Source organism: Phaethon aethereus (assembly GCF_964289735.1).
Source record: "Phaethon aethereus genome assembly, chromosome: 1".
NCBI lineage: Eukaryota > Metazoa > Chordata > Aves > Phaethontiformes > Phaethontidae > Phaethon > Phaethon aethereus.
In genome coordinates, this window is record NC_138575.1 from 99,873,749 (window position 1) to 99,901,155 (window position 27,407).

A 27,407-nucleotide genomic window follows, 5' to 3' on the forward strand; every position below is an offset into this window, starting at 1 on the left:
CAATTTCAACTTAAAGAAACATCTATTCTGTACTGGTTCTGTCTGCTGTGATGGAAGAGATGTACCCAAAATGTGTGTATGCAGATCTCTGCAGACTGTTAATATCACACCAGTTATTATTAGCATGTGCTTATTGAAGGTATAGATATTTGACCTTTTCTAGGTTCAGACTGAAGCTGAATTACAAATTCAGCTGTGTTGTCAGGAAGGGCAGCCAAAAGCTTTTGTTCTTCTCTTGGAAGTAATCGTGGCTGTAATTTGAAGAAATTATTCAAGGGACAAAATGTGCGATTTGTACAGTGTTAGCGTCAGCTCTGAAAATTGATTGACTTAGGAAGCTTTATGAATGCCTTCTCAAATGTTATCATAAATCATCATTTAAACCCTTGTTTAGTTTTCACAGACATGTTAAGAACTGTGTTTTGCCTGAGTTTAGATTAAGGAAAAACTGATACAAGCCATATGCGAGAGAATTCTGCTAGGTATCAAAACCAGGTTTTAGTAGAATTAACTTTGTGTATGGACTCTTCTTCCTCACACATTTTTGTACATCTTGTTAGACATTGTTGCTTAGCAAAAGAAGGTCCTGAAATACAAGCAAACTGTCACTTTTGATGTTCAGTTTAGGGAATGAAATGACATGCTGAGGTTCGTAACTCTCTAGAGTACCCTGATATCTTAGTGGGCTGATGCTGGCAAGCTGGTTCTGGGCTCCTGTTGGTTAAAAGAGCAAGAAAGATTGCCTCTGAAGTGATCGTAAAGGAAGCTTTGGTCGGTAGGAAAGCCTAAGGAGGTGGACTGGTCTGGAAGCTATGAGAAGGGCAAGAAAATAGGATGCTTCTGAAAATAATCAATGTAGGTATTATGTCAATTTGGGTCAGAAAGAGATGAGGCATGTTTTGATATGCATTACTTGCAAGAGATAAAATCGAGGTGCTTAATACCAGTTCATGCATACCAAGTAATGGCTCAAAGCCAATGGTCCTTTCTGATGGACCTATGTGAAAGCACATTTCTCCACAGAGCTCAGAAGTTGAATAACTGGCTTGTGTTAACTCTTCAAGCTGACCTGGAGTCACTGGTATCGATCAGGGGAACCTGAGAATAAGCCTATAGTTTGCACTGGCTTTGGATTTTTTTTTTTAATCTTCAGATTTCATTAATTGCAGTTTCCTTATATAAAAAAAAAAACCGAAGGACACAGCAGTGTTCTCTTTCATAAGATGATTTTATTTCTAATGTGTTTCATGCCTTACTTCAGTTTGCCAAGCTCTTTATTCTTAGCTTTACTTGGAAACAGAATGCACTTATCTTGAATGCACTTATCTTGAATAAACCTCAAACCTTAATTTTGTGTTTGAAAAGGAAGAGGTGGGGGGAAGTAAAAACCAGGTACTGCAACACTGTTGTAGGTTAGCTGTGGCTATCAACCAAACTGCCACCCAGCTGCCCCGTCCCTCCCTCCCCTCCTCAGCAGGATGGGGGGAGAAAACAGGAAGGACAAAAAATTAATGGGTTGAGATAAAGATAGAAAGGTTACTTGGCAATTGCCATTGCACACAAAACAGACTGAGCTCAGGGAAAACTGACTTAATTTATTGCCAATTAAAATAAAAATGTAACTACTAACTTGGGTAGTGGGAAACAAAAAGGCAAACATTGAAACAACACTGTTCCTCCCCGCTTTCCCAAGCTCACCTTCATTTCTTCACTCAGGACTCCCCTACTTGCCCGTCCCCACCATCCCCAGAACCCTGAGTAGCGTGGTGGAGATGGGGGCTTATGGTCAGTAGACAGTGGTTTCTCCCTGTTCTTTCTTTCTCACTCTTTTCCTCTGCTCCAGCATGGGCTTTCCATGGGCTGCAGTCCTTCAGGAATATCGATCTGTTCCAGCAGGGTCTCCAGCACAGGCTGCAGCATGGCTAGCTGTTCTGCCACCTGGAGGACCTTCTCCTCCCTCATTTTATTTTTTGTTTCATTTACTTATTTCATACAAGTGGACCATATCACAGAATCGCCAAGGTTGGAAAAGACTTTCAAGATCATCAAGGCCAACCATTAATCCAGCGCCACCATGTCCCCTAAACCATGTCCTGGAGCGCCACATCCACACGTTTTTTGAACACTTCCAGAAATGGTGACTCCACCACCTCCCTGGGCAGGCTGTTCCAACGACTGACCGCTTTCTCGGTGAAGAAATTTTTCCTAATATCCAATCTAAACCTCCCCTGGCGCAACTTGAGGCCATTTCCTCTCGTCCTGTTGCTGGTTACTTGGGAGAAGAGACCAAGACCCGCCTCGCCACAACACCCTTTCAGGTAGCTGTAGAGAGCGATAGGGTCTCCCCTCAGCCTCCTCTTGTCCAGACTGAACAACCCCAGTTCCCTCGGCTGCTGAAGGGGTGGAAATAGCTTCCACCTCAGCCTCTCTGTGTAATCTAGAGAAAATGGTATATAATTTTCTTATCAGGTTTAAAGCATACATTTAATACTATATCTTTTCATTGACTCATGTTGCTGCTTCAGTAACAAACACCATGGTTATTTTTATCATCTCAGGAGAAAATATGTGAAGTTAAATGCCTGAAGAAGTGAAATCTGGGGATGATAACTGTACTTCCTCAGAGCATAAAGGACTTATTGAATAAACACACAAAATACTTTGATACTGGCAAAGGAAAAGTATTTTTATGTACAATGCTCTTTTAATCTATGGACCAGCTTCTGAAATACCATTTGTATCATAGTAACTCCCTGCGCACAGGATAGTGGAAGACTTGGGGGAATTACATAAACACTTCAAGAGACCACAGTAGTCCCCAAAAAATTAATAATAAAAAAAAGTGGGAGTTTATTGGAGGAATTATATATAGTAATATGGAATAAATTTTTCCTATGCAACTAAAGCATTAATAACACCCAGAGCTTGAAGTATCTCTTCATACAGGTAAAATATGTTGCAGGTCTAGAATAAATAACAAACAATGACTGAAGACATAAATATTGTGCTTCAGGGCATAAGCAGAAGACTAAAGCACAGACAAGAAATATTTTATTTTACAAATATATTATCTAACTGTAGGATTTCTTGCCTTGTAGTTCAAGATGTCTATTGCTGGTTACATGGATGAGCCTACATCATGCCTGGACCTCACTTGTTATGTGGTCTGGCTACACCTTTTCTATTCTATACCTCTACACTACTGTGTTGCTGAAGTTTTTATGATTGTTAGTCTAAGTTTTATCATTTTTATCTTCAAAGATAAATTAATAGAATGTGTGTATTATAATAAAAAGTTGGCATTTCTCCAGTGCCATTTCTGAAGTTGACCTAAGGAAGGCATTGAGATTGTTAATCACTTAAAAGTAAAAAGAGCTCTATAGTTAGCATCCATTGAGGAAAGTACTGTTTTACATCCTCTATAAATATTTAATTATCAAAGAAAATAGGATGGAACTGTCATTGTACAAGTGACTTCCTGCATCTGATTACAAAAAGGATTCTCAGTTTGAAGCATGATCTATTCTAACAATACAAAATATGTTGCCTGGAACAGCTTATTTCTCAGTTACAAAGAAAACAACCAAATTTGAGTGTTCAAAAGGCACGTTACAAAATTCTAGAAGAGAGCCAAAATGCTCTTCTTGGTTTGCAATGGTTATCTGCTATTTGCAGCACTCTTACTCAGGGTGCTTAAATTTGTTTTCCTTCTTTTAGGTGCATTATTTTGCTCTCATATTCACATTTTACTTGCCACTTTTCTTGTTTATGGCAACTAATTTTGTGAAATTGTAATGATACATAGATTTTAGCACTGTGACTTTGTTTTAACAAGTTGGAGTCTGTTTCAGCTTAAAAAGACTATGAAAAGTCTATTTACTTAGACCGACTTTGATATCTAAAGTTACTTGATAGCATCCTTCTAATATTCACAAAAGAGCAACAGGGCAGATGAGATTACAACTGGAAACTCGTCAAAGTAAATTGATGCCTCCCTTGGTCCTGGACGTTGCTGTTAGCTGTCTTCAGCTTCAGAAGTAGGAGTGGTGCCTGGGAAAAGGTGCAAGGTGCTCTTTCAGCTGGGACAAGCAATAACACAAATTCTGTTGGAATGGATGATAAAAATGATCACCCAGCAGCTAAGCCTGAAGATGAACTAAATGTAAGTATGTGACTTAAGCATTCTTGATTTCATATATTTCTTGACACTACTAGATCTCTTATGATCTAATTGTCAAGTATTAAACTTAACATCCCAGTCAATTTGTTATAACTTTCTGTCTTATAACTCAATCTGAAAATGTTGACATATGTTTGTATATCTTCAGATTTGCTAGTAACAAGTATTTTCAGACAAGTGAAATAGTAGTGATGTCAGTCTGACAATATGAAAACCTTACACTGGTGTCATGGAAGCACATTTTTCCAAAAAGGAATCAATTTCTAGGCAAGAAAGGCAACATTAAAGTAGGTGAAATGTTTTGTTTTTCCCTGAGAAGATACAGATGGAGATTATTGCAGGAGCGCTAACTCATGACAAAGAAGTAATTAAATAATTTAGTATATGGCAATAGCCAAATTGCAATCTTAGCTGGAAACCAATTTTAGAATACAAGAACTAAGTTGCACTAGAGAGGAAAGCTGAATAAAGAGTTGTGATCCTTATTGAGGGGAGAGAACAGCTTAACTTTTCCTTTGTTTTTCATGCTATAAAGTGTTTATGGTAAACTAATGTAACTTGGGGAAATATTTAAAATGTAGAGCATAGCATTCAATATTCCTATGAATCCTGTTTAACAGAGCACTTTCCCACACAAGCTTTGATTCATGAAGTGCATTTTTTAAAAAATAAGGTTAGAGTTGCGGTAGATGCAATGAAGACAGTTGTTTCAAGTGTGTACTTAATAGTCCAGTGTTGTCAATCTTGAGCAGTCTTTAATGATCCTTGACAGGAACTTTGTATCTAATTTTTAAGAATAAATCTGTCTGGTTAGATCTACAGCTACAAAAAGGAACGACATGGAAAAACTTAAAGTATTCTTGGGGAAAGGTTGATGAAAGCAGCAACTGTCCCCGTTGATCCACAGTGGCCTAAATTTCAGATGCCAGACCTGAGCATTCATTGGGCTGTCTAAATTGTTCCGTTGAACGCCTGAGTATATAAGGGAACTTCACATGACAGATCAGAGCTTTAAACAAATAGGCAGTTTGCTTTTCAACCTTACACAGTATTGTACTCAATAAGGTTTTTAAAAAACACAGAAGACAGGCAAATCAAGTCCTCCTTGACAACGTGCAAAGCAAGGGTCGTTTACTACCTAAATAGAAGATATGAGTCTGAAATCTGTCAGTTCAGTGTTTTCACGATTTTTGTTTGAGGAAACTGAAGTGTACTACCAGGTCTTATTACTCTACTCATTGTTAGTTTCTACTCTTTTTTTTTTTTCCCTCATCTTTGAATGTCCTCAACTCTGAAGTCAAAGGTTGCCGGCTGTTGTATTTGACTATGGGACTGGCAGGTTATATATGATGTTGTTGCTGATGCTCTCTCTGAGGATACACAGGGCTCTCTTGCTGAAGGCATTGTCCCACTGCGTTTTGGATAATGGCCCTCATGGTTAAATTACTTTTTTTTTCTTCACTGTCATTGTCTCCCCCACTCCAGCTGGAATTTTTGCTGCTGCCATGTGTGACTGTTGTTGCTGTCTCTTCACTGGGCATCAGTGAGAAGTGTAGCTCTGTCTTCTCCATAACCTACTTTAGATAGGGAAAATCTATAATTAGATTTACTCACACTGACTTTGCTTTCTTGCCTCTTAGCTAAACAGCCCCAGGGCTCTCAACTTTTTTCTGTACATCTTATCCTCCAGCCCCTCATCTCTTGGTGGCCCTCCCCTGGAATCACTCCAGTTTATCAACATCTCTGTTACACTGATGGGCCCAAAACTGGACGCAGTACTTCAGATGTGGCTCTACTAGTGTTGGGCAGAAGGAAACAAGCACTTATTGTGGATTATTTCACAGCACTGCTTTTGCAAATGGCTACTAATTACACTTGGCATTTGCTGGGTGTCAAGCTCCATCAGCACATAGTTTTTGTAGCCGCTGTATTAAACTTAGCACCTCAAGTCGCTAACTCAGAGTGCAGCTCTTAGCTGAATACTTCCTGGCTGTCATAGTCTTCTCCCTCCCCAAGTGAAATATAGTCAGTAGGGATGAAAAATGAGTCTTGTGTCCACACCTTTTAGTCTACAAAAGGCCACATGCTTTTGCAGTGTACCTTCTGAGAGGCTTCAAAGAATGAAATGATGGCAAATAGCCTGGCAGCTTGTTGCAGCCTTTTTCCTTGCTGCCTACCCCTTGTAGCTCTGCAGAGGCTAAGAATGGCCTGTTGGCCATAGGAAACAGCCAGGTCTGCCCAAGTCGACGCCTGTGTTGTTGTACGTGCATCTGTTCTGGTGTGGTTGTGAACTCTTTGGTGTATTTCTGTGTGGGCACTGAAGCGAATAGGTGATGGGACAGGGTCCTGCACAGAGCGCGGCTGTCTGCACCTTGAGCACATCATACACCAGTTATCATTGGTCTTTGTCAGAGATTCCCGACTTGTACTGCTGAGAGATCATGTACCTCTGAGTGGGTCTTAGCCCACAAATGGCATAAAAATCAGCTGTGAGGTGGGGGAGACTCTCTTTGAAAATGGCCTTATAGTTAATTAAGCTATTCCAAAGACTAAGACCAAAAAGGCAAAAAAAGAGAACTTTTTCCTTATTTAAGATGGTGAAGTTCAGTTTTACCTTTGTATATATGAGGTCCTGAGCCAGGTCTTTTTGTCTCAGTCTATTTTGTGCTTTATTGAAGACTTGGCACTAAAACTCTTGCTGCTGATTGCTGACTGGTGTTTGTCAACACCTCCAGTCATGGAGAACCCACAACTTCCTAAGGCAGCCTCTTGAGAGCTTCTCTCTCACTAGCATCAACATAATTTTGGAATATTTTCCCTGATTGTTCCTTATTGATGTGTCCATGTTATGTAACTTATTATAGTTGTGATATAAGGAGGAAATTCAAGTTTTTTTAATAGTTCTAATTCTGGTTCAGCTGGGTATCACAGCTATGCCCGTGTTCATACCCAGTGCATTTGGTCATTTATGTCCTGAGTGGTCCAGGAATTTGACAGCTGGACCAGACAGTCTTAGACCTCCAGTCTAATTTTGCCAGATCTAGCTGATCTAACAACAAAGCATTTGATTGTCACAGGAGATATCCAAGAGGGAATTTTATGAAGTCACAGAGATTTCCCCAGGCAGTTCTTGCTGTGCCTGCAGCAACTGATAGACATTATTTGTATGCTTAAATGCATTGATTATCTCCTGCAGAGGAAAATGCCTGGGGGAGTGTCTGGTACAAAGACTTTCCAGAACAGACCACACTGTAGATAGAGAAGATACAGGCAGTAGAAATTGTTCCTGCAAATGCAGAAACGGTCACATAGTAGTCTTTTGTACCTAGATAAGATGGTCAGGAGATATTTTGAATCTAGGTTTAGAAAATCTGGGCCAGTAGTTCAAGATAAATCAAGGGGATGGATATCCAGGTGATGACCTTCTCTAGGTCCAATCCCAGCAAGACCTGTCTTATGTCCTCCTGTTCACTGGAGGGAACTTATCAGAGAAAGCTGGACATGCAGGACGAGGCTGTCCATACCCACTGCTTCTCATCCTGAAAGGAAGTGGAGACTTTTTTCTGAGGAATGAGTGATTTGAGCCCACTAGTGTTGGGATAGTTCTGGTCTGAGAAGAAAGTAGCTTTTTAAAAATTTTTTGGGGGAACAGCAGTGTCATTTTGACTATGAGCTGGGAGGTGTGCATATACCTGTCTCCTGGTTCCTTAGCAGGAAAATGACAAGGCATAGTATTGGAACAAGGATTGACTATTTGAATATCACGCGAACCCCTCCCTCCCACTTCACACAAAGGGAGGAATGAATGGCTAAATGTGTGTCTGCTGCTGCACCAAACTTGCATAAGCATAGCAAAGATTTGGGTCATTAGACACTTTGTCAGGTTACGTTACCAAGCGCTGTTGAAAAGCTGCCGCTCTACAGGACTTGTCTGTGTATAAATCTCAGCTGCAGACAGCGCAAGGTAATTCAATGTTGTCTACCCTCCAGTCTAAGGAAGGCTAATTTACTCTACACTAATGAGGTGTGCACAAAGATATTGGCATTCATTCATATAGTTAATGCTGGGTAGCTGTTGCATGGTGAGCTGTTATCCTAAAGTACACTTTGTTTTTACATCCTTATGCAATAAGGACTGACTGTGTTATATCTGCAAGCGCCTGGAAGAAAAGGACCTTTCTGACTGGAGTTTTAAACTGCTACCAAGTTAATTACAGTTGTGTGCATGCAGTAACAATTATATGTGGGAATATCTTCGAGTTGTTGGTCAGTCAATTGCTGTTAGAAATGTTCCACATTTTGTGTTTTATTTCACCTTATTTTAGGTAGCCAACATCTCAGTACAAATGGTAGCTGCAGAAGACAAGCTGGCAAAGAGGATTCTGGCAAGGAAAAAACATGACAAATTGAAGAAAAAAGATAAGTTGCTGTGGAATTTTCAAAACAAAATAATTCTCTTTACCCTCATCCTATTCATTTTAGGAGTCGTAACCTGGACATTACTGTGGCTGTTCATTGGTGAGTTGCTGAAAGCTCATTCCAGTTTCATACATCACTATCCCCCTTTCAGTTTCATTTAGGATCTCACTTGTCCTGAAGGCTGTTTCTAAAATAGACATGGAACTTATTTAAATGGGACCTGAAAGACTTTTGGATGTCTATGTTAAGGCTTAGCAAGTAACTATACCAGCAGGCATAGTTGCTGGCTTCAGGAAGTGTGACTTTTTAAGTGTTATGTAAAACTTCTTATATGTGCTAGCTAATTGCACAGATGTAACACTTCCTATGAGCTGTTTTCCTCAGAAATTTTGACTTCCACTTTGTTCCTTGGCCTGCTGAAGGTCAGGCAAGTCCTCTGTCTCATGCGGAATAGAAAAAGAAAACAATTTAAAGAAAGAAAATGAAATTAATTAAAAATTAAAGGGAAGTAAAATACAGATGTGTCTAATTGGGCAGTAAAAGCTATGTTCTCCTCTTTAGACCCCTGATGCTAATACTGCCTAAGATTCCTTAGGGATGCTCCAGAATCTGGATGTCAATATTGCTTTCATTCTGCTGGTTCATTTGTATGGTGTTATCTTACCTTGTGCATAGGGAACAGGTGCTCAATTCACCTTCATATAGTGGTACTCATCTATAAAAACTTGGCTGTGAAAACATAGTGTACTTTTGGCAGTCATTTCCAGTGAAGGGCAAATAGATTAATTTGGTTTAGAATGTAATTAGGAAAAAACCTCACTGGTATTTAAAAAAAAAAAAAAAGGCAGCTAACTGTCATCTTTGTTTCTTGCAGTTCAGGCAGAAAACAAAGATGCGTTGTATTTTGTTGGACTGTTTCGTGTCGCCAACATAGAGTTTCTCCCAGAATACAGGCAGAAGGAGTCAAAAGAATTCCTCTCCGTGGCACAGAATGTGCAGCATGTGGTAAGACGAGTGGGCTGCTTGGCTAGCAAGAAAGATCAGAGCTGTGAACAAGAGGTGCAACTTCCAGGAGCCATTGAGTCTGCTGTGGTGTTCTGCTCCCCCTCCCTGCCCCGGAAGACCACATACAAAGGGTGGCTATCTGGAGGCAGGAAGGAACTGGCTGCTTTCAGCTTGTTAATCAAAAACTGAGTTTTGAAAAGATCTATTTGACTTTTAGTAAAAATTTTTCATATTTTCCCCCCACAAATCGCGGACTGTGAATAGAACTTTACAAAAGCCCTTCTAAACTTAATTGCGACTTTTGAGACATTAAACCAATGAAGTATTTTGCATTTAAATTGGTATTTGCTGCCAGTTTTCTACCTTAGAGCATCTATAATTACTCCAGCTCCCAAACATGTTTACATTTACATTTCTTTCTGATACCAGGTATTCTAAAGACCGTTATTCTTCCCAAACACCTTACATCAGTCAAAGCAGAAATAGTACTCTGTTGTAGGCAGTTAAGGCTGCTCTGCAGTGGGAAGAGAAGAGTGGGAATGTTGGTTAAAAGGGAATTTGGTGTAGGCAGGAATAAAACATTAATGCCGGGAAATGCAGCACTGTCCACATAAGGATTCAAGCAATAGTATGAAAACTGCTGAAGAAACAAAAAAATAATAATGTCAGATGCAATTAAGAGATTTCTGAATAATTGTAAGTTCTTTTTATCTTATGATATGAACACATATTCCTGTTTTCCAGTTCTATCTTTTTTTCCTGCCCTCTAAAATCTGGACCACAAAAGACTTCAAAGCAGATAGTCTAGTTTTCCTAATCCTGCATGTTAACGACTGAAGTGCTTTTAGGCAGGGGTGACAGACAACCTGCAAAGGACACGTCCTTCCCCTGCTCTCCATGGAGCAGCTCTGTGTGAGCCCTGTGTCTTACTCTTGTCCCAGAATATCCAGCCTTTGTCGCATATAGTGGAGAGAGGTGACGGACAGCAGGTGTGAACTGCTAGTGTCACCGCCTCCTACCTGAACATAATTCGGAATTTATTTGTCATCTGCAAACTTTGCCTGAACTCATCAACAGATTTTGCGTTGCCGAAACTGTGCTTCGTGGTGATGTGACTATTGGCTAAAATTGCTAGTATGGATGCAGGCGATTTGGGGTTTTGTTTGTTTTTCTCCTTGAAACCCTTTTGTTCATGGCTGCTGGCCCAGAGACCCCCAGAGTGGTAGTGGAAGAACCTCTCAAAATAGGCTCCTTTCCCCTTTGATAGTAACAGTAATACATAAAATCCCTTGTAGCTTAATATGGAAAAAGACTGAGCTCCACTCATTTTTATTTAGGCCCTTAAATTAATTCTTCAAACTCCCTGTGTCAAACCCTGCAAGTTAGGGACTCGTATTAATGTGACTTTTACAGCCTTTGCTTTGAATCTGTTATAGTCCCTCGGGCATTAATTTTAACCAGCAGGATGAGCTCTGAACAGCTTGAGGTACATGCCACCTTGTGGCTTTAGAAGTGTGCCTCCTTGACCAAGAGGAAGAAGGTTGTTGTCATGCTGGTATTATCACATACATACAAAGAACTGGTGGAATCAGGAGCTTGCTTTCCCCAAAGTCAGTCCCACAGCATGAAATGGGCAGAGGTTTTCCTTCTCCACATATCTTACACTGTGCATACTGGAAAGAAATATGTTAATACTAAACTGTTAAGTGAAGAAAATAAGACACAAACTGAATCAAAATGCAAGAAATTCCACGTAAACATTAAACAGTTTTTTCTAACCGTGAAGGTGATCAAACACCAGAGCAGTTGTCCAGAGAGGTTATGGAGTCTCCATTCTTGGAGATATTCAACTGGACATAGCCCTGAGCAACCTGGTGTAGTTGACCCTGCTTTGAGCAGAAGGGCTGGACTAGATGCTCTCCAGAGGCCCCTTCCAATCTCAGTCTTACTGTGATTCTGTGGAGAAAACCCTGATGTTTGCTGTTAACTGCACCTTAGTAGCAACACACAAAATGTTATGAGCATGTGCTTGTTTCCTGATGACTGGCCCTAAGTTTCAGCATCAGGATAGGGAAGCCTCTGTATTTGTGTTTTGCTGGGCAAAGAATGTGCACTCTTTTCAGTACTCATTTATTTGGAAAAAGCATTGCTGTACACGTCAACTGGCCAGGGGCAAAAGATTTGATGTTTGCCGGCTGCATTGTAGAGCTGGTCTGTTCATGTCTGCTGCTCTGCCTATCTTGGCTGCTGTATGTCTGGAAATGTGTGCAGATCACATATTCTTGGTGGAAAAGAGGATGTTCCTAGGAAAGCCTGGGCTTATAACATCTCTAGGGATGGCTGATTTCAGAAACTATAAACCTTAATGCTTTCTCTTTCAGATGAACTTGGTCTACACAACCTCCTCTTTCTCCAAATTTTATAAGCAGTCCACAGTTTCAGAAGTCAGGTAAAACTGTGGTTAATGTAATTGCATTTCTGCTGGGTAGTATATGATGTAATGAGCCCACAAGAGAAGCCTATTTTTGGTGGTTATGATTTAATCTCTTTGCTACGTATTTGTAATGATAGCAAAATACACTTGTGAACTATACCAATTCATTTCACAAAAGTAAGGGCAAACTAAAGTCATATAAGCTGTTGCTTGTCTGCCAGGAGTATAGTCTAAAGTAAACAAATAATGTCCCTAAAGAGGTTTAGTGATACTTTGGCTGATAGGTCACACAGAAGTTTAACCACTTAAATGTGCTGTTAGAGCACAACTCTGTATTATTAACTGTGGCACATACTTTATAAGTAATGTTAGTGGTATGAAACTATTTTTTACTGACAGAAGAAGGGGGAAATCTCTATACTGTAATAAAGTACACTTTAATATTACATATGCAATTAATGCTAGAGAATTAGTCATTCCAATCCTCATGAACCAAACACAATTTTGGTTCAGGAGCAGGAGTTTTTGGGGTACATTTGATTATAAAGTATTTCTCACCACTAGGAGGTAAAGATTGGGGTGACCAAATACAGCTTCTAATGTTACCTAAAGGGTCTAGAAATCTTTTCTTATGTACTGCAGTGCACAGTACAGGGTGAGATGCATAGGTATGCACAGTTCTGCATTTTTGGAGATGATAATTCTACTATTTCTGTTTTGCTCTTTAGGAGATAATCCAGCTCTAACTCAAGTAGTTATTATGATTTCCATAGATCTCAAAAGTCAGGAGCCCTCAGGAAATCAGCCCAGTGAAGATTCCCAGCTAGGTGTGAAGATTGTGTTTTGGGATTTTTATTTAATAAAGAGAAAAAATACATCAAGTGTGTCAAAGTAACAAGGCAAGATGGAAATGAGCCATACATTTCTATACTTGCACTGCAGAAGCTTGTGTTAAGAGTCTAGTCTTCAGAAAGCTTTCAACATGATGATAACCTGTAGGATCTTTTTAATTTCAGTAACAACAACAACGGTGGCCTTCTTATTCATTTCTGGATTGTATTTGTGGTACCACAGACAAAAGGACAAGTGCTGTGTGAGGATTGTGTGGCTGCCATTTTAAAGGATTCCATTCAGACAAGTATCATTAACCGGACCTCAGTGGGAAGTCTTGAGGGCCTTGCAGTTGACATGGACTCCATTGTACTAAGTGGTTAGTATAAGCACATACACATATCCCTGAGGAAACCGTTAATCAAACGTTTTTATCTTGGAGTAGCAAATTCTATAAATAAACCAAAATCTTTATCCAGCAGCTTTAGCTTCTAATACTAAAATTATTATAGAGAAAAAAAAAAAAGGGAAAGTCAAACCCAGTTTTGAGGTCAAATCATGGTATAAATTGTCCTTGTGAACACCGATTGCAAAACTTCCTGTACTTGGAGTGCTTATGTTCATATTCAGGAGCTAAGCCTGACACCTTGTAGACAGCTCAGATTTGGGTTAGTCTGTGACTTTAAAAGTACAAAAAGGTAAAGCCTTAAGGCTCCCACATGTATCACACTTTAGCCCTTCCACTGAAAAGGAGATTTACCCCTTTCAGGTGACACCCCTGTCACCCCTTTACTAAAGATTAAAAACCGGATTATAAAGCTGCCCATTCATTAAACAACTCCTGTGCCATTCCTGTCTGGGGAAGAAATTAGCAATATTGGATTCAACTACCTGTTTAATATAATTGGCCACAAAATGTTGTATGATTTTCAGCTCTATGAACAAAGGACAGAACAAGCTTCATTCAAACAACTCTGTCCAACTGAAAGCTGAGAAAGACCTTGTGGCCAAGGGTGAGAAGATGACCTCCTGGATACCTCTGTCTCAGTCCTTCAATTGAATTTGCTTAATTGACATGCAGTCTCTTCTTGCCTCAGGCGCTGAGATGTCTGGGGACATGATACCTCCAAAGCTGCTTGCAGAATTTGCAGAAATGAAGGGGGAATCACAGAGATAACTGTTTTGTCCTCTGTATTTAGTGTTAGGATTAAAGTATGATTCAATTAAACCGTGAATTCTGGATTTTAGGCAAATGAGAAGACTCACACAACTTTTTTTTTTTTTTTTCCTTCTATGCAGCAGGTCTTCGGTCAGATTATTGGTCAACAACAGGAACAGGTAATTCACCATTTTGGCAGCTTCCTGGCAGAGGAGAGGTGGAAAACAGAGCCTTTAATTCATGTCTTGGACTCAAAGATACTGCTCAGTGTTAAAGAGGGTTAAATTCAGCTTTGGCATTTATGTCCTGACTTGCTGTAAGAGAGACCAAGAGTCTTGCATGCAACAAATACAGAACCTGTCTGCCTTTAATCTGACTGGTAAATTTTTTAGGTGTACCTAAATCTAAAATTTTTTAGATTTTTTTTAGATGGTGGGAAATAAACTCAGTCAGTTGTTTGCTATTTACTGTGTTGAAGAGAAGATTAACCTTTTCGAAACTGGGCAGTACTTAATTTAAGTCTGTTCATTGGTTTTTACACTGAACAATGGCAATGCTTTTGTCCATCCTTTATCTTCCTTTACTCTCTTTTCTCCAAGGTTAATGATGAGTTTTTCTTTTGAATACATTCCCTAACAGAAATTAGTTTAAGGAGTTCAGTTTTGCCAGAGTTATGCGAGACACTACTTAGGTACCTGCTTGGTTTCATGTTGTAAATCTCCCAGTAGGGTTCTTTGGCAGTGTGCAGAGACTTTACAAGAAGTTTAAGAGCACAGCACATCTATGTTCACTAGTATGTGGAGTAGGTATCTAGAAAAAATGTACTACTAGGCTAAGCAATAGTATGCTAATCACCTGTGATGCAGACACCTGATAAGTCTCTGTTGGGCCAGCAGCTGTCAATCAGTTAGGGATGTGTTGGCCTCCCTTGCTCCTTGACACAGGCTTACTCTTCTGAAGTTGCACCATTTCAGTTTAAGGGCTTTATACCTTTCCATCTCTGTATTTTTCTTTTCTAAAACATTAACTTGTTATACTTTCATCTGTGATTTCCACTTCTGTTATCTTGCAAGGTTTTAGCTTGCATACTCTCACGGAATTCAACAACTACTTTTGTCAGTGCAGGCAAATCAAGAACTCCTAGTTCTGCAGTCCACAGGTGGACTTTGGGTCTGCAATACCTAGATTGATATCCAGTCTATAATTTCTCAAAGTTCAAGTCAAGTTTGCTTCAGCAGTCATTTGCTCAAAACCTTTCCTGACTTAAACTGTGAAGCATAGCAATATTGGCCTTTGTCACATCTGCTTACAAGCATTTTACTTTTATTTATTGTTCTTTTATATAATTATCTTGTGCATTGGTGCTTACTTGTGTAATAACAATTTCATCTCCCAATTCAGTCAGTGTCCCAGGGCAGAGGAATTAGTACAGTCAGATCTTGTGTTTCAATTTATTTGAGAGTGCAGACCCTACAAGAGAAGAAAATAAGGAGAAGAATGCAACACAAATATTGATACTAAGGCTTTTTTTAGGACTTATATGGTATCTTTCACACGAGCGGAGAAGGATGATTGCCATATTCTAGATGTCTTTCAGAGACTTACAGTGTAGTCAACCACAGGTGGCAACTGGTATCTATGAGGAGCACAGTGCTGGTATGCAAAGAAGTTGCAGGGGAACAACAACATGGATTGCTACAGGAGTTGAGAAAGTCTTCTGCTGGTGCAGTTTCATTTGTTGAGGCCCCTTGAGTGTGTCAGCTTAGTACTATAGAATATGGTGCAGAAGTGAAAGCGTTAACGCAGCTGCATACAAGGAAGGTGCATTACCTGGTTATATTTTGAGAACTATGGTGTTACTTTGGCATGAAGATGCACCTAGTTATTAGTTCAGGCACAGCACTGGAGTGCAGATTTATTGAAGAATGGGTTGGAGAAAGGACTTGCAGAGGTTCAGCTAATGCAAGTTAAATGCCTTGCCATGGTATCTGGCTATGCAGGGTCTGGCTGGGTAAAGACTGTATCCAGTTTTGGTTTCAAGATGGTATGCTTGCATTAGTTCCAGTTCCAGAGCCAGCTCTGAATCCTCTGCACTGTCCTCCTTACTAGCAGTGAGCTTGTCACATTATTAACTACTTAGTAGACATAATGGTAGTCACATAATTCTAAAGATTATGATCAAAGCTGGCTTTGATAAGGGTAAGTAAATAAGCACAAATAACTATTATAAAAAGAACGTTATTGGGAAGAGATAAGAACAAGAAGGAAGAACAATGTCTCAACCAAAGCTTTAAATAGTTATAACTGTAATTCATATGAATGGCATGTGACCCTTACAGATTGTTCATAAGCATACATAGCATTAGTTTCAAAACTGTAAACTAGAAATAGAAGTCAGACAAAGTCTGACACTTCCTGTCTTGATTAACAACTGGTTAAAAGGACAACATTTCATTTGAGTCAACAATGGATGCAAAATTTCACAGTGCTCTAATTGATGTTCCATGATACTATTTCAGAGACTTGTCTTTTTAATAGGCAGAAATTAATGCAAATATTTACTTTGGATCTTATTCTACCTAATTTACATTTTTCCTCCTTCTCACCTTTCGAAGAGCTGTGTTAAGAGTCTTAGATATGACCAAACAAAAAAATCCCTAAGCTCTTCGCTGACTGTGAGATGCAACATTGAATTGAAATAAAGACCTCAATATATTACCTCTCACTACAAGAAGGACATTGAGTTGCTGTAGCGTGTCCAGAGAAGGGCAAGGCAGCTGGTGAGAGGTCTGGAGAACAAGTCTTATGAGGAGCGGCTGAGGGAACTGGGGTTGTTCAGTCTGGAGAAGAGGAGGTTGAGGGGAGACCTTATTGCTGTCTACAACTACCTGAAAGGGACTTGTGGTGAGGTGGGTCTTGGTATCTTCTCCCAAGTAACTAGTGATAGGACGAGAGGAAATGGCCTCAAGTTGTGCTAGGGGAGGTTTAGACTAGATATTAGGAAAAAATTCTTTACTGAGAGAGTGGTCAAGCATTGGAACAGGCTGCCCAGGGAGGTGGTGCAATCACCATCACTGGAAGTATGCAAAAAAAACGAGTGGATGTGGCACTTCAGGACATGGTTTAGTTGACATGGTGGTGTTGGGTTGATGGTTGGACTTGATGATCTTAGAGGTCTTTTCCAACCTTAATTACTCTGTGATTCTATGATTCTGTGATTTGACTTGAAAGTCAAAATTGTTTTGGCTTAACTGGAAAATTGGATGCAAGTAGGTAACTTTCTGGTTATTCTTACCTAAATTATGACACAACTTTTTTACTACTTTTTTTTTTTAATAAAACTGTTGTGTAAGCTAGTCTGTATCATTTTACATTTCACAGTACTTTCATTTCTAACAGTGACTTCTCATGCTGCAAAGTTTTTCAAGACTTGACAGGACAAAGTTCTGGTCTGAATTCACCTTGACCCTGCTTTGAGCAGGATGTTGAACAAGAAAAGTCATAGAATCACAGAATCATGAAGTCCTAGGATCCCTTCCAAACTGGAGGAATTGGTGAATCTGAATTTAGTGGTAGCACTTATAGCTCATTTCACAAGAAAACATTGAGAACCCTGATGTTTGAACAATAATCTAAAAACCTGAGTAATACAGATATGTAGCTGGATTTTTATTTTGTTTTTATTTTATATATTTTAAATATCCTAATATCTGTAGGGGTTAGCAGTTGATTTATGCCTTGACAGCAGATGAACATTTCCCAGAGAACAATTGTTTGATTTAAATAAGTAATTTATCCTCCGGGGGCTCCACAGAGCTTTGTTAACTGCAAATACCTATTGTACAAAATGGCGGTGCTTTAGTGCAAATACACTGCAAGGACTTATTTACAGCACTGTTTGCCATGCTCTGTAATTTTATGAGTCTATGTAGTAGACTTTTCCTTGACCTCAGACTTGTAACTAAGATGAAAACAGTGAGTGGCACAGATTACTTTGTGTTCAGATTTAAGTACGCTTTCATATGTTGCTTTAGTTTAAAATAATTTTTAGGATTTTTTTTTTATGCCATGTGGATTTAACAGTTTTGGTGTGAGTGTCCAGTGTTGAAAATGTGACATTTCCACAGGAACAAATTGTATGTACGATCTGTACGCTGATCACCTACATGAGCACTTTCCTCTGGATATACATGCTACCTCGGGGGGAACGATCTGCTATTTTAAGCTGATTGCATCCGTGGGCCATCTTATTCGTCTTTCAATAGTATCCCTTCAGATTGAAGCAGATAACTGCATCACTGACTCATTAACCATTTATGACTCTCTGATGCCAATCAAACATAAGATATTGTACCGGTGAGTATAAATTTTCATATTGACAATCATTTGGGGTTTTTTTTCCTGAAGATATGTTAATCTGCATTTTTGTTTTGGTTTTGTGTTGTTAAAATATTCTGATCTTCATGTGTTATGCACACAACAGCCGGCAAATATTCTTTTCTTACAAAAGTGGCAAAGTTGGTCTTGCTAGTAAAAGAAACAGTAAAATATTCTTCAAATTCTTCTTTAGTCTTCAACTGGAGTACATCTTCACCTATCTACAGAACTATAAGAAGTTCACACATACTGGGTGGAATTTTCTGTTTCTTACCAGGAAACAGATGCTAACTAAAAAAAAATGTCAAAATTTCCTCCCCTAAGAAAACTCTTCTTCCATGTGAGGATAGTACTCTTCATATGAAGACTGAAGTTCTAAAATTAAGTCTCGTGATTCTTTGGATACTTACTGCCACTCACGAGGTCAGCGCTTTTATTAGCTGCTTTGAGTAATATAAAGGGTTATTAAAATCTAGAGCTGAGGGATGTTGACTGTTATTTCCCCTGCCCCCCTCCCTGTTTAATGGTCCAATATGCTTGTTTGTGGATTTATTTTTTTGTGTTTGAAATTCCTGGTAACTAATTCCATAGAGCTCTTTCAGACCAAAAACTTGAAGACAGTACCTCCATCAAGTAGATGAAGAGCTCAGCGTTTTGACCCTGAAATCCTTTTCTCTGGCCTGTCAGTGTGTGTATAAGCCTCAAAAAAGAGCATGGGCTTTTCAGTCCTCTGAGCATGCTATCCTCTACTAATCTGAATCACTCACTGACCCGTTTATAAAACAGCAGATGGTGATACTTGTTAGTATCTGTAGAGGACTGAGGATGTCTGCTAGGTAACGCATATGGAAAGTAATACTTTATTTTTTTATGAGGCTAGTTGAATGGCTCAGTTTCTTCATTTCTGACTTGAAGAACAACTTACTTGTCTTTCCCACTTCTCAACTACAAACTAAATCTGTTGGTCTAATAAAATAAATTTTCTCTTTCTACAAGCCTTGCTTTACTATTGGCTTTGTTTGTTTTTGCTTGGAATGAAGACTGAAAGTCAGTATTATCTCCTAGAGCTAATCATTCCATCACCATTTTCGTGTTTGCATTTTCTTTCTTTTTTGTAAGAAGTGACTTTGCAATATTGGGTTTCAAACTGGCCTTGTAGCAGGTACTTTTGTGTTTAAGAGCATGGAGTTTTTGCTAAGCTTTGAAGTAGGCAAGCCCTGCACTGGTGGAAAATTTTATGCACAGAATCAGAGCAGTGTGGTGGCTTTTTGTCTTGGTGGTTGTTTGGGTTTTTTACCAATTGCTTACATATGTACTCTCCTTTCTTCACCCTCAGAGTTTGTGAACCAGCTGATTCATTGGTGTCACTTGTGTCCACAAATAACCTCATGCTGGTAATGTTTAAGGCAGCACAAATAAAGGAATGGAAGGGATTCCATGGATATTTTGAGGTCATTACACAAGAAAGTAGGTTTGTTGTGTGTCTGGAAATGTGTTTATTGTATTCTTTCTGACTAAGATCCCAAAGTGGCTGTCATGTTCCTGGTTATGGATAAATGACTCCTGTATCTCAGTTTCTTTTTTTCTACATGCTTGTCTCTCTCCTTCATCCTCCCTGCATTGCTGAGTGTCTGCCTTCCTCTTGAGTAATTTAATCTGTGCAGATTAGCTGTTCTTAAGTGAAATATGAAGGTAGAAGGCTGAAACCAGCAGACTGAATTCAGCTGGTCAGGACTGCAATGTGCCGGTAGATGGAGTTGTTATTCCAGGTGTAGCACTGCTGTGACCTCTCTCCTGGTTTGGGAGTCAGTGATGATGTTAAAGGTGGAAGGTGTTCAGCACTGAAAACTACTCAGAAAATAAAACTTCAGTAGCTCTGTCTGCATTTTCTGTCGGTCTCTGCCTCTGCATTAACACAAAGGAGTCAGTTACATTTGTGCATCAAGTTCATCATCTGCTTTTTATTGCTTTAAGCTTTAAGAAGTGGTTAAATCATAATCACAAATACTACAAGGAACATCACACAAATAGCACAAGGAGGAAAATCTAACACAACCCAATGCAAGGAAATTCAATCTGCTCAGAAAGATGCTGCATACTTTCCATGTTGAGAGTAATTAAGCACTTAAAATACTATCATAAAAGCATGTGATGAATTCTCCATCATAAGTAACTTTACATTCAGGGCTGTTATTTTTTGTTGGTTTAAACTCAGAGCTGGGTTTTCTTTGTTGGTTTGTGTGTGTGTGTTTTTTCTTTAATGAATTCTCTAAATCTATTAAGCAGTCATAAAAGAAAGTTTTGACTTCCAGGAGGCTGATTAGCATGTTGTCCATTTCTCTTCTAACTGACTGCATTTTAAGGCTGAGATCCTCGTGTAGTACTGCAGCGTGCATGTAGTGATGTGCAACACTGTTCACTGGGACTTGTTTACAGAATTGCCTTCAGTGAAATAACTGATAAAAAACTTCACAACGTCTTCTCCTGGTCCTCCAGAGCCCAGCAAGCATTCCTAGACTTTTACATTCCTTGTCTGTCTGTATCATTGGGAAGAGTATCTTTTTACAACTTGCAACAAGATAAATTTAATTCCTAAGCTGCCCTGTTTTGCAGCAGGAGACTTCTGATAAATTCGGATGCTTAGCCCACTGAATAGCTTTGCTGGAACTATATTAGTATTTACCAACTTTTGCCTCTTTATCCCCTAGGGTGTGGAAAAGCAATGGTGACAAAAGAGAAAATTGGCTATGAAGGGAGAATCACAAGTCCCTATTACCCAAGCTATTATCCTCCAAAATGTCTCTGTGCATGGAACTTCCAGGTAACATGAATCTCCCTCTCTTAGGTACTGTTGTGTGTTTTGGGCATACAGAGCCTGTAAGTATAGCAGAAAAAATTGTGTAGGGAGTAACCTGTATCCTTACAGATGTGTCAGTTTACAGAAATTACATAGCTGAATAGCTGGCTGTGCTCAGGTTTTTTGTGGTGAGGTTTTTCTTTTTTTTTTTTCTGTGCACTTATTCTTAACGAAGAGAACATAGTTTCTGAGCTTTCCTATAACAAATGTGGAGAGCTGAGATACGTTTTGATGTTTAGCCTGCAGAATCACTTCATAGCAAAGAATGTAAGACTTCACTGTTTTTAATTCCACTTTTCCCACCCCCAAAAATTGGGGAAAATATATGTACAAAAGACTCCTCTAACATTTTTATTACTGCTGTTTCTGTGACATCTCTTTTCAGTCTATTTCATTATGCTTAATAAATTGTACTTTTGTCTTCTAAGATGGTCTGTCCTATCAGCACAATTCTGCAGACTGTTTTGTTCTTGGATCCTTTTTCTGCATCTTTTCAGGTACTTTCCTTGACGCAAATGACATAAAGTTTACATCGGTTTAAAATAGTTTTGTCATGCCTTGTCTGATGACATTAATATTTCCCTGCTGATGCTGCTAAAATATGATCTTAGACTTATGGTTTGCCCTTCAGTGTTTTCCTCGCTAAATAATATGGCAATGGATACGATGTAGTCCACTGTTTACTTATCTTTCTGCTTATGCTACTCATGTCTAGTTAAGCTAGTGGTTGCCCACGTTGAATCACACCAATCTGAATGGAGTCCAGCTAGCCATGACCCACAGCCTCTTCCTCTTCTAGAAAGCTAAGGCAATTGCTTTTTTGCTAAGCTTCAGGTCTTCAATTCACCCTGGACTTCTGAGGGAAAAGTTTCTGGACACTTAACATGGGCAACCTCCGAGACTTATTTCTCAAAACAATTTAATTTTCCCAGTAGTTCAATGCTGAAACTTCCCTCATTTTCCACATTATGTTTTATGTGAAAGAGAAGGATAAAAATCTCCATTTCTGGATTCTTGTCCTGAAAGAACCCCTGTTTTTAAAGGAATGTTGCCTTGTCTTGCAAAAAGGTCTGTTCCTTTTAATAAAGGAAATCCTAATTCATTATGAACCCTCACTATACTGCCAACTTTAAAAATCTTTTGTAAAATGCTAAAGAATTCCTGGCTGAGCAGGTGCTAGCAGAAGACTACAATATTGTGGTAGAAGTAACTCCTAGCATTACAAAGGTGACACGGTGCGTATTCAGTGCGGTATCCTAACTAACAATCCTATGCGAATAAATTTGGTTGCGTTTGGGTGCTTTGATCCTGATATAAAAGCTGCTTTCTGTGGCCAGCGGCTTTTTGAAGATGAAAGGACTGTTGGCTAGAGGGGGGAAAAAGCCTGCAGCTGTGGTGAGGCTTTGCCAACCTTTGCTTTTCCTCAAGGCTGAATAGCTGGCAGCTGTCTCAAGTGCTGGCTGTTGAGCTGGCGAAGTCAGCACAGCTCCCAGAGTGTGGCATTGCCAAGCACCTTAATCGCTGAGATAAGTCTAAAGACTTTCATTTACTATGTCTTGCACTGTCTTTCTTGCTCACAACAGACTCCACAGAAGAGCCTTGGTATAGCTCTGAAGTTTCATAACTATACCATCAGTGAGAAGAATATTAAAGGCTGTGAGCGAGGATGGTGGAAAATTAACGAACACATGTAAGTACTTCTGCATGGGTTATTAAACTAATGTTACCAAAATAAACCTTCCCTTCACTACTGCAGCTCACTCAGTTTCCACAAAGACAGAGATACTTCACTGGTGTCTCTTACCATTCTTTCACTTTGGCTAATCAAGTAAGTGAATCTTTATAAAATATATATATATATATACGCAATAAAAAAATTCTGTTGGAAAGTATCACAAAGATGAAAACAAGAGCTATTGGTACTCTCTGGAGAGAAAGAAATGTGAAGAGTTGGGTGAAGGCAGATGTCCTGTGAACACTAAAAGAATTTTGGGTTTTCTGGGATAATTGAACAAGGTCTGTTAAAGCCCTTTTAAGTGTAACTTAATTCTATGATTGCTCACAAGTACACTGTACCTAATTAACTTCTCAGTGAAAGCTATTACAATGAGATTATTGCGAATAGAAGCATAAATGCTTCTGCATTCCAGTCACCGGCTCTTGAAAGAGAAACCACAAAGATTGGCTGCTAAGGTACCACTGTATTTCTGAAGTGTCTTTGATTAAAATATTACTGCTATTATTTTATTAACATACTGCTGCTTTCCCATACACATTGCCTACCCATTTTTTTCTCAATTTTTTATGTAATCTTTCAGTCACTGGATGATGAGGCAACGTTAGATTTAGGATGTTGGAATTTTAATTTTTTTTTTAAACTTTGTTGAGATGGAAACCTCAGTAAGATCAGACGTGAAACTGAATTTTTGAACTCACTGTTGAAGCTAACCAAAGTCAGTCAGGCCTTTAAGAGTGTAACTGAAAGAATTACAGAGAGGAGAAAAAACTTTCTCTGTTCTTTTGATACTGTGTTGTACTTACATAGAGCAAATTCAGTTTGTCTGAAGCTCTTAAAATTGTGCTTTGATGGGAATTGGTTGCTGGATTGGATGGGCACATAAAAACACCAGTCAAAATGTACAACATTTGGTGTGTTTGCGGGTTTTTTTTTTGTTTTGGTGTTCTTTTTATGATACAGTTGGAAAGAATGGCTGAGCTATGAATCACAGGCAAAATCTGGAGGAAAAAAAAGATGAGGGGTTCATATTGTAAGGTTTTTCTATATGAAAGAGCAGCTTTTAAATAAGCCTACCAATTGTACATTCCATGGAATAAAAGGTCAGAGAATGACCCTTAGAAATGCACTCGGGGTTACTGTTGAAGTACTGCACAAGAACACATGCTCCTGATTTCTGTTGCAAGTTGCTGATGATTGTAAGTAGACCAAGGACAAGCTTTCCTTTGAAAGTGTCTTTTTCATTGAAAATAAGGCTTTTAAACCTCTATGGTTCATGTCTACTTCCCATGGAAAAAAATATGACTTAAAGCATGAAACATTTTGATATTTGATTCCACACACACGTCCCCGCCAATGTTAATGGTTAGTGATATGGGGTGGGGGGGGAACCCCACCTTTTCATCTTCCTGCAATTGCAGTGTATAGCATGCATATTCTGCTATCTTAGGTAAAAAGAGCTTCAGGAGACTGATCTTGGCAAAGACAGACTGCTACCATAAAGATGGTGCAGATAAGTTTCCTTCAAACCTCTAGGGACCTCTTTACTTAACCAGAGACGCTGAACACAACCACACAGTTCTTCCTCATCTGTCTTCCAGTGCCTAGACTAGTGCCTAGCCAGAGGAGTTACAGCTGATGAACTGCTGTTTCTGAAATTCTCATAGGCAGAAATATTAATGAGTCTCTGTGAGCAGACTGTTAGAGGTTTACATGAATAAAGAGGTTGCCAGTGTTTTATTTTTGTTAAAGCCGTTGGTGCAACATCCCGTTGTCTCTGCTACAGGATGCATGTATCTACTCATTCCATGAAAAGGTATACCACTCCCTGCTTCAACATATGGGACAGGATCCCCTAGTTTCTCTCTGTAGTGATGGCACGGAGTTACAGATGGTGCCTTGCAACTTTCATTTGCCCTGGACCTGGAGAAATGTCTAGTAAAACAGCAGTAGAAGGCTCCCAAGGATCTGTAACTCTGTCTCACAAATCCCACAAGCATATGGCATTTCTCACTGTGCACAGGAGATAGCTTCCTTGGTGCAGCTGTCTCAGCTCTTCCACAGATGGGCAGGAGCTTTCCGTACTTCTGGTGAGATGAGGTGGTTTTGTGTGGCTGAGAAGTGGTCAATGCAACCTGCAATTTTTTAAAATTTATTTTTTTAAACAGTGCTAAGGTTTGTTGGAGGGAAGTTTTCTAAGTCCTTGACAGAATGAGAAATGTAGAAAATGTCTGTGGGCATCTTGAGGGTAATCAGATGGTTAGGTGGCATTTTGCTATGCACTTTGGCAGGCTGTTTTAGGTTGGGAACGTTGACAGAGACACTAAAATGAGTGAGAAGATGACTTCCTGCAGCAGGAAGTCTTCACTCTTAGCCCTGATAGACTGAGTTTTTTTTGTTCTGTGGTTGTTTGGTTTTTTTTGACAGTTAGCTTTACTATAGTAGAACACTGTAAAAAAAAAAAAAAAAAAAAAAAAAGAGTTAATTTTACATCTGTTTTCAGGATGTGTTAGAGAAGTCTCTTTTTTATATTGTTTTTTTCATTTATTTTTCACATTGCTGCGATAGAAGCTCCTAGATGTGTTAAAAGGATGTTTCATTTTCATAGGGTGAAACAAAGCACATATGGAAACATATGAATGAACATGGCCATTCGCTTATGGCATTCTTTAGTGGAGTGCGCAGGACACTGGGCAACACCTGTCTACATGGAAATTACTACCCAATTTCCCTGCATTTGTTGACATGAAGAGGAGTCCTGGTGCAATGCCCGGTGTTGCCAAAGCAAACAAGGGAAATATTTACCTTTGGGTAACAGTCCATTAGTGCACTTAACAATACAACAATGCATTTCCATGTTCTTCAAGTTCTTTTAACTGCAATGTGTAACCTTGCACTGCTGTCAAGCAAGTATGTGTGCCAAGTGTGTTAAGAATCAATATAGCTGCTTCTGCTCTTAAATCTATTCAGACTGATAAGTACTTTTCTTGACAAAAGTCTTAAAGCCAGATGTTCTTCTCATAAGTTCTGCATTTTTGGAACATCTTAGTGGAACAGAGGAGAGAGTCCTTATTTCTACTTCTAGAGCAACTCGTACTGTCAATGTTCACTGGTTTTCTACATTTAAAACTGTCTACATTTTTTAAAGCACAATCCAGCAACCTTTTCCTGTTAAAGAGTTTTGGGAGGAGGGTGGTGGTTGTGTGTTGTGGTTTGGTTTTTTTGTTCAGCTAGATCTAAATGCCAGTTGCAACAACTTTGGCATCTTTGATGAAAAGGTCAATAGAAATGCATTAGCAGTGGACAGATTAAATGTTTGCTGGCATCAGGCAGCATTTAGATTTCTGAGTTAAGTAGCACCTAGGTAGAAACCCAAGGAAGATCTTTGTCAAAATGGCAGCTTAAAGTAGATGTGCACCTAAGGCATTTTCTTAAATCTAGTCTAGTTATTTGAAGACATGACTTTCAAAGGTAAAATTCCAGAAAGTTAATGGTGGATGAAGGCTGGGTGACTACTTAGAAATATTTTTAGTTTTCTTGAATCTAGTCCCCTCTGCCTTCAAAGCAGTTGGGCCAATTTTATCCCAATGCCTTTGTACACTCTTCTTCAGGGGCAATCCTGAAAATCAGAGCAGCTAAATTTGCTCTCCACTGTGCTGACATTTCCCCTACCACCAAATTTACTTCAGCCTTCCCACAAATTCAAATCTTTTGAAAACAGATATCAGAAGTGGTGATAAAAGTACACATACTTGTCTTGATATATTTCTTCATTACATCTCTGTTCCTCTGGACTTTCTGGCAAAACATTCTACTTGCTTGTGTGTGATCATGAAGGATTGTGACCAGCATTTTGGGAAACTTGGGTACTGTTTCAGATTTTGGTTCTTAATTAAAGTATGGCAGCTGACTGTATTGCTGAATTTCAGTGTTGATGACATTTAAATTGTATGTAAGGCAATTTTGATGTGAAGGCTGCTCTAGAACTCCATTGAACACTTTTAGGTACTGCGGTTACTATGTTGATCACCAAACAGTCTTCCACATTGCAAGTTCTGCTGTCAATGTTGAGCTTCAGTGCAGTTCGAAGGTCTCAGAGAAGCCGCTTCTGGTGGAGTATGGCAGCTATAACATCAGCCAGCGTAAGATGGATTTTATCTTTTTCATCCCATTTTTGCATTTCGGACCTGTGAAGCAGCATTTTTCACGTCCAGTAGGACTTAATTAGGCTTACACAGGAAATTCTCTGTTGGGTTTTTGTTTATTTTCTTTTCTAACCTTACTACGTCAGGTGACTAGCAAACAAAGAACCTTTTCTAGCTCATCAAGGCTATGCAGCTAAAGTTTGTGGGCATGCTATGGTTTCCTGTACGCACACAGTCTGTTCTCTTCTGCACAGTCCTTAAGGCT

The 27,407-nt window shown here is 39.2% G+C and overlaps 1 protein-coding gene across 1 annotated transcript in view; it reads left to right on the forward strand.

Annotated features, from left to right (window-relative positions):
• Positions 1-4,111: 4,111 nt before the first annotated feature.
• The window catches only part of TMPRSS7 (transmembrane serine protease 7), a gene marked incomplete at both ends in the record, with an annotated part of 32,850 nt that continues 9,554 nt past the window's right edge, over positions 4,112-27,407 (forward strand). The window contains 11 exons of the mRNA XM_081997424.1: positions 4,112-4,162; positions 8,506-8,698; positions 9,474-9,604; positions 11,986-12,053; positions 13,055-13,248; positions 14,169-14,207; positions 18,156-18,384; positions 19,742-19,872; positions 21,114-21,226; positions 22,846-22,952; positions 27,003-27,139. Coding sequence (XP_081853550.1) covers positions 4,112-4,162; positions 8,506-8,698; positions 9,474-9,604; positions 11,986-12,053; positions 13,055-13,248; positions 14,169-14,207; positions 18,156-18,384; positions 19,742-19,872; positions 21,114-21,226; positions 22,846-22,952; positions 27,003-27,139 — 1,393 coding nt within the window. The remainder of the gene's footprint in view (positions 4,163-8,505; positions 8,699-9,473; positions 9,605-11,985; positions 12,054-13,054; positions 13,249-14,168; positions 14,208-18,155; positions 18,385-19,741; positions 19,873-21,113; positions 21,227-22,845; positions 22,953-27,002; positions 27,140-27,407) is intronic.